Genomic DNA, 8286 nt, shown 5'->3' with positions numbered 1-8286 from the left:
GGATACAGTATCTGGTATTTTCCAGTAACATCTGGACCAAATGTTCACAAACTGACACACACACACACCCACACACACACCCACGTTTAAATATACAGATGTAAAAACAGAAGGCAAACGTGCATATAAAGGGTTTGTGGTGTCATAAGTCTTTATATTTAATATGCATGTTGTGATTCTTCCACAAGTTTCAAAAAGGGTGCAGAGTGAAACTTATAAGAGACAGATGGTGGGACGACGACCGACCATTAGTACAGTCAGTTGATCACCTCACAAAGTTCGCGCTGCACTTTAAGTTTTACACACAGACTGTTCACACATGGATATGAAGTCTGGAGGGAGCATGCAAACACCCTTTACCGACACAAATATGACACACAGACTCAGCGTTCCCATTATGTAACATTTTAGATTTACTCACCATGAGTTAAGAGCTCTACCTCTTAAGCTGTAAAAAAAAAAAAAAAAAAAATCTACTCAGAGGTGTTAATACTGTCAGTTTTGAATTCGTATCGTCGACCACCTCCACTGACATGAAACTGTCCGGAATAAACTGTTGGCCACAAAAAAAAAAAGAAAGAACTCTGAAAGACAAGGTTTCCCAAAGCATCCAGAGGAATGTGTGTCTCCTGACAGTTTGCAACCATCAAGTCCCAGTGAGAAAGGAAAAAAGCCTTAAACATGAATTGACAGAGCTGTTCAGATCAAACACAGGAAGCGGGGTCCCCTCAGTCTGCCTGTCAGTCCAGATCCAGCACTTAAGTCCAGCACTTCTCTGCTGCTGCTGTTTCAGAACTGACAAAGTCACGTCTTAAAGAATGTGCAGACCCATCTGAAGATCATCACAGAGAGGCAGCTTTAACCTGTGCAATCACAGATGATAACAGTGAGAGGTAATCTGTGCAAACAAATGCATCAAAGTGGTCAGAGAGCTCACCTGTTTTTCCACAGCCGGCCGCCTGTCTTCAGGCAGTGAAAGCCCTCCTGTCAGATTGATGCCAGCGCAGACACACCGGTCTGCTCTCCTCTCTCCTCGCCCATTAGACATTGACTGCTGTTGCTCTGCTCTATCTCTGCACTTGACCAATCCACTCCATCAGCTCCACCACTCACAACTCCACACAGATGTGCACTGTGCAACCCATTCCATTTCTATGATGACTTTCACTCGCTTGCCTTCTCCCTCCACGACTGCCAAAGCAGTCACCTGTAGACTCAGAGGTACTCAAAGCCATTTCCCATTCTCCCACCCTCCTCTCCACATTCTTATCTTGTCTATCCGTCCAATTCCTGTAATTTTCGCCTCCCTCACTCCCACTCACTTTTCACTCCTGCCTACTTTTAGTCCTTTCACTTCCTCTAATAAATCCCCTGCCTCTACCCACCCATTACCAATTTTCTCTGACCCACTATTTGCTATTAGCCCCTCGTCTTCCACCTCCCCTTCCTCTCATCCCTCCACTCTCCATCCCTGTCTCTGCCTACCCTCCTTATATATCCTCAGCCTTCGCTTTGCCTTCTCCCCATCTCCAGCAGCATGAATATATTATTATCTACACAATGGGGCCCTGCTTATTGTTTATGAATTACCAGCCTTGCGGCCAAACAAAGCCTATTTTCATAAGAAACCTCCATTTCATTTCAGCTCCAATTAGATTGGGGGCTAAAGAATAGGAGTCCTCAGGCCTCAGCCCCTAAGGATGGCAGGTCCATTCAGCTTCATTCAATGGGGCCTTATTGCTTTCCCATACAAAAGAGCACGTGGACGGGCTTTCAGACTGAAACACCAACCAAAAATGACTGGGAGACAGTACTGTACAATAACAAATCTTTAAAGAAAGGACACTGAGTGCTTATCCTCCCATCCATCAATTCATCCCTCACTCTTCGCTTTCTTCTTCTCCTCTGTTCGTATATTGTAAGACCTGGACATTAATGACAGACAGTTGAAAGAGAAAGGGAGTGAAAGAAAAAGAAGAAAGAGGCAAAGCAGCTCAGTTTTTCACAATACATGTCAAGTCTAAATGATCACTGGCTGCTGAATAGACAGAGGGAAGGGAAAAGAAATGAGTCGTGTGTATGTATGCGTATGTGTGTCTGTGTCTGAGTGTGTGTGTGTGTGTGTGTGTGTGTACAGCTGATTGATTCTCTGCTTTGAAAAGAAAAAGAAAGAAGTGAAGGAAAGAGAGAGGAAGACCTTGATGCCTTATTCTGAGCTCCACAATAGTCGAGGGGGTCTGAGTCGTATTGTGGAGCACCCACAGTGACAAGCTGTCACTCCATCCCGGCAGGAAGAAAGAGTCAGAGAGAGTGGAGAGGGGCTGAGGCAGGTCAGAACCCTGATAATAAGCGTCTGCCTCTTCATTTCACAACTTTCTCTCACAGGAGACACTTGACAGCGAGAGGAACCCACTTAAGTTTGCCCGTTGTGGCAGGAGCAGAACTAAAGCAAAGCTGCAGCCCAAACAAGAGCACTCATGTGTCTTAATAAATCACTACCAGGACAGGAGGTAACATCAGCTCAGATATCCAGGTAAACTCCCCAGTATCAAGGTAATGGCTCTCTCCGTGCTCATTGGCTCATCAAACAGGACGGAGTGGCAGTTGGCCAGCAGGACACTTTCAGAGTCCACCCAGCAAGGTCAGAGCGCCGCGACAGTGGTCTGGCTTTATCTGCCCAGATCTGCCTCACAGGATGAATGTGAATCATGGCTTTGTTCCCACCGAGGAATATTCAACATGAAACAAAAGGCCACTGTTTGATTACTAATGAGTGCACAAGGTGAGGGTCACAGTGAAAAGGTTGACATCTGTGCTTATTCATCTAACAGCAGCAGAGTGGGATCATCTCCCCCACAAAGCTTGTCACCATAATCAGGGAACACAATAGATTTCAATAGACCGCATGTCTTAAATAGAAGGTCACATGCACAGAAACATACACAAACACGAGAGAAGAAATTTATATTATAGCCATACTGTGCCACCACGACTTCCACTGCATTCACATATGACCCGATGAGATAGTTTTGTTTGCGTTTCACTCAGCCCACTATTGTGGCAGCGACTGTGATGCAAACACAAAGCCCCTGATGGCATATGCACGAAAAAATAGACCACAAGCTACCCGTTTAGAAAATTCCCCATGCTGCCAGACACCTAAAAAAATTCTGCTTCAATTATTGTTGGGAAGTATCCACTACTATTGTGACGCTTGTCTAAAACTAAGCTTAATGATTTTTTTTAGGGGGAAACTAACGTCAAGAAAACCAATGAAAGAGACTGTCAGCTCAAAAGTTCAGATTGCCCCTCGTAGCAGTGAGTCTAGTTCAAATGAGAGCTATATGCAGAACTCAAATCTCTAAACTGTCCACAAAAAAACCCTGAAAGGTGCAGCTCATGTATTCTATTTACTGTAAGAGTGTACAGAATCATTGCCTGCTCCATTGGAATAGTTGTTTTTCCTTGTATAAATGCCTTGACTGTGCTGTTTCTGGAACTATATCAATAAAACTGAATGGGAGAGAACTGTCGCAAGTCCAAATTCCAATGATGCAGAAGCAAGCATGTTTGATAATAACACTTTGAGCAAATGACAAATTTAAGAGAGAAAGACAAGAAACTGTTTAAACTTAACTACCTGCAGGTACTTTACGTTTCCGTGACTTGATATGAAGAATATTTGTGTCAAAAAATAATGCACCTGTTGCAAATAGTTAAAATAATCAAGGACACCTACTGATATGTTGCTTCAATGGAAGTAAAGTAAGTAAAGTTTATTTATAAAGTACTTTTCACAGATATAAATCACAAAGTGATGTACATAAAATGGGTGCAATAAGGCAGAACCAACGAATTTCATAAAATACAATAAAATTGAGAAAAGTATTTAGCCAAAAGCTTTCTTAAATAAAAACGTCTTCAAGTGATTTTTGAAAGAACTTGTGGAATCGAGAGTGCGGAGGGACAGGGGCAAGTCGTTCCATCGCCTGGGAGCTCCAGCCTGAAAGGACAAGTCCCCTCCGGGTTTTAAAGCTGGACCTTTGGGACCTTCAGGACCTTCAAGAGACTCTGGTCTGAAGATCAGAGGGTGACCCGGAGGTGTAGGGACTCAGCATGTCCTAATATATTGAGGGGCCTGACCATGCATCGCCCAGAAAGTGAGGATTAGAATTTTAAAGTCAATTCGAAATTTGACTGGGAGCCCAGAAGATTTGATACGATGGGGGTGACGTGGGCTGTTTTGGGCGACCTTGTCAAAAGTCTCGCAGCTGTATTTTGTACAACCTGAATTCTGTAGAGGACGGTCTTTTTGAAGTGAAAATGGAATTGCAGTAGTCAAAGGAAAGTATTGTGAAAAAAACTAACAGAGGCGCAAAAGATTCTTTTCAGAAGATGTTTTTTCATAGCCTGTCATTGTAATACCTAAAGCCAGCATTGCATTCAGTGCTCCTATATCACATTCCTCACGGTAAAGCACGTTTCTCAGACAAACAAAGCGCATAAGAAGAAGACAATAGTGAAGACATATACTGTAGTTGTAAAGGCAGGAATAGTGTCAGTTAAAAGATTCAACTTTCTGACACAAAAAAACCCCACAGGTTTGACTATTCTTTCAGATTGCAAGCATACAGACATTATACTGAGCATTAAAACATTTTTTAAATCCTTTTCTTTTGTATACTTGTTCGGGCAAAACATTTTTATGCCTAATATCAAGCATCATCTGTGATTTTCCTTCTGCATTACAAGCAAGCATCTGTGCAGCAGCTGTTTACGTACATATAGGAAGTAGTAAGTACACCCGAGTTTAGAAAGTTACACTTTTTTTTATTAATTATGCAGTGTCAGTCAGCCCCAAAAATACCATCTAGTCCAGGGGTGTCAAACACATTTTAGTTCAGGGGCCAAAAACGGGTTAAACAGTGTTATTAGGACTTAAATTTAAACTTTTTTTCTTTGTTGTGGCACAGAACAGAGGTGATGAAAAGTTTAACAAAACCTTCTGATGCAAAATACAGTACAAAATCCAAAAAATAGCTATTGTATTATGGATGTTTTGACAAACTCACCCTGACATCATGGCTTTGAGACTAGTTTGCTGTAGCTGGCTTTCCTGTAAAAAATCCCTGATATCACAGCTTTGTGTCCCGTTGTGCTCACTATTCTTAAGAAATTTGTTTAAAAATCAGTGTTTTATTTGAAATGGTTACCATTTGCTTGGTGGTTTGGCCCAAAGGCATGTTTGACACCCAGATTTAGCCTAAAGTGAACCATAAAAACAAAAACTAGAGCCAATCAGGACTCCACATTTCTGAACTGAAATTAATTAAGACATTAAGCACTTACTTATCTTGGTGAAATGAAACACGTCCGCTGGCAAGACTTTTAAGGTGAGAGTCCAACAAAACAAGTCCGGAGTTCAATACTCGGCCTAAATTTGGTAAATACATCACGGAAATGTAATGAAAAGCTGTCAAACAACTCGCTAAGTCTGAATTTACCATAAAATAAACACCTATTTTCCCCCTTGCTCACAAACCAGAAGCGTTTGCGCGGGAACATCAAATGAAACATGGCGGGCGGAAGCAGATTTAGGATTATTTTTTTTTCTTTCAAAAAACTTTATTCGGAACAAAAACTATACAAACAAGACAGAGAGTTAAAACAACAAGGATGCAGTTCTCAACATCATAGATGGAAAAGATGTACAAAAAGAAACTTCAAGTTTATTTCATAAAAACAAAATAAAAAAGGGCAAGGACAATAAATTAGAAGAGCAAGGACTTAGAACCATCTCCAATCAATTTCTTTTCTTTTTTGTTAACGTTTTCATCGCTTTACGGATTTTGTCATATATTTTTCATTGAGATGGAAATGTTATATTTTTGGATACAATCTTTAAACTTAGGACAGCAACCGACCACTTGGATTCAATGAATCACAAACATTCGTACCAGTCAGCTTTAAAAATGAACTCCCAGTTTATATTTATGAACTTATTGTTTCACAAAATGGAAGTGTGTGGTGAAAAATTGTGGGAAAATAACATTTTCCCAAAACAGAGAGGCGTGTTTGTGGAAATTAAGTAACTTTACAGGAATTTTGGATGCCTAAAAATGAGACTTGAGAAAGAAAATAAGACGTCCAGCCTGAGCAGATCGTTTGTTTGCGAAATGGTACCAAATAGATTGAGGTTTAGAGATACATTCCTTTGAAGCTGGGGATTCAGTAACAGCCCGCTGTGCAAAGGTCTGTTGTAAACACATGGAAAAAAAACCAATAAAATATTATGTAAAGATTTATTCAGAATTCTATTTTCATTTGTCCAATAAGACATATACACCTTGAGTCTGTGGGTTTCCTCCAGGGATTCTGGTTTGCGCCTACCATCCAAAACATGCATATGCATGCAAGCATAGGTGGTTGTCTGGTGATCTGTGCAGGTTGTATCCCTGCTGTTGTACTCTGCCTTCACCTATTGTTTGCTGGGATTGGCTCCAGCGCCCTGCATCCCTGAACAAGATGAAACTATATGGATGGATTTGAAAAGAGAGCGATTATCTAGTTCTTATATTTGGCTTTTTCCATGCAGGAAAAGTCTTTATTTCTGTAGTTATTTAACTACAGATTAATTAGATTTTTTAGGTAATTTGTGCCATTGATTGGGAAAGAAATATTAATTTAGACACAAGAAAGAATTTTTTGTAACTTGTGAAAACCTTTTGTCTTTGGTTGTATATTATTTGTAATAATGCAGAATTTTCTACCCATACAGAGGACGAATATTTCAGATATATCCACATTTTAAGGCATTTTTGAGCGCACTTCGAGCAGCATTTATTCTTAAGAACTCTTTTGGTCACCCCACCTTAATGAATAAGACCCGTTGATTATCAAGGAGGATTCCAGAATACAAAGTTTCACATAATTTTAAAATGACAATGTCATTAATCTGCGCATTTCCATGGAGCTTACCTGTTGATGTTTCTTGTTGTTTGTATGAAGGCTCCCATCAATGAAACAGGACTTTGCGTTCTGGCTCAAGTCATCTGCTTCATGAAACTACCACAACTCTCACATTTAATTGTTTTGTTACACAGACACGATTGTTTTTCTGGTTTCATTTCCGGCCTTGTGATCAGGAAAGGAAAAATATCTCAGAAGTTTGATGTTCATGGAGGTCACAGCTGTAATTCATTCAAATAGAAGTTTCTGATAGAAACTTTAGAGTCAGTTGGATAATGTTGGATCACATGTGGCAACAACTCAAAGTAATCCTTTACAGAACACATTTATTCCACCTAAACACAGGCTCATCTTTTTAGCAGTATTTACATCATACAGTATAAGTTCAACATCTGTACAATTCCCTTGGGATGTCCAGAAAAAAAGTCCAAATGCAAAGTGGCAAAAGAACAAAGAGGTCAAAAATTTCACAAAAACACGCAAAAAAAACCCACTGGTGACCTGCTGCTACAGGCTGAAAACACCAGGCCTGTGTCTGAAAGAGAAACCCTGCAAAATGCTGGCATTTGAAAAAAATATTTCTTTTTAAATAATATGAGGTTATGAAAAAGGCATTATTCAAGTTTAAACATGTCCAAGACGGTAGTGACCATTAACACCACGTAAGTACCACTGTGGACCACTGGACAGCGGACTTGTTGAAATGATGTAAACAAAAGTAAAAGCCACCGACTCCAGTTGTTTTCCAGCCACGTTCCTCATGAACAGGAATAAAGACTGACGACTGAATGACACACGGGTCACATTGGTTTCTTGCTTCTTACTTGCTGCTGATTCCCGTGGAATAGTGGAATCGACACTTGAGGCAGTTCAGCATTGCATCACACTCATCTTTTAAGCAGAGTACCAGTAATTGCATTCCTCTTAAAGCATGTACCAACACACACACACGCACAAAGTCACCTGCTTCACAGATGCACTCGTTCTCACTCAGGCAACCAACCTTGAAGTATTCATGCGAGTATGCGTGCTTCACGCCGAGCAAACAAGTTGACACACAGCATGCCCTTCTGGCTCAAAGCTCGGGGTGGAGGGGGAACACAAGCCTCACAGGTTCGTCTCGTCCCACGTTGGATCATTGATGCTCTTCAGCACCCTCCTCACGACTTTCTCCAAATCCTTCCGTGCCCTCTGCTCCTCCTCCAGAGAGCGCTTCATCTTCTTATTGTCCTGCGTTGCAAAGTGGGTACGTTAAAAGCAGATCTAAGGAAGACGTTCAATAGCTCCGTATATCACTCTTTAAAATCACAGCGTGCA

At 40.9% G+C, this 8286-nt stretch overlaps 1 protein-coding gene across 1 annotated transcript in view; it reads right to left on the bottom strand.

The window, feature by feature from the left end:
* Nucleotides 1–5616: 5616 nt before the first annotated feature.
* Nucleotides 5617–8286, bottom strand: part of arhgef7a (Rho guanine nucleotide exchange factor (GEF) 7a) — a 30382-nt gene continuing 27712 nt past the window's right edge. Inside the window, exon 22 of the mRNA XM_080478744.1 lies at nucleotides 5617–8199. Coding sequence (XP_080334870.1) covers nucleotides 8077–8199 — 123 coding nt within the window. The 3' untranslated portion in view covers nucleotides 5617–8076. The remainder of the gene's footprint in view (nucleotides 8200–8286) is intronic.

Source organism: Lipophrys pholis (genome assembly GCF_963383615.2).
Source record: "Lipophrys pholis genome assembly, chromosome: 13".
Classification (NCBI taxonomy): domain Eukaryota; kingdom Metazoa; phylum Chordata; class Actinopteri; order Blenniiformes; family Blenniidae; genus Lipophrys; species Lipophrys pholis.
The sequence above is the reverse complement of the archived record's forward strand: the minus strand, read 5'-3'. Positions and strand labels throughout refer to the sequence as shown.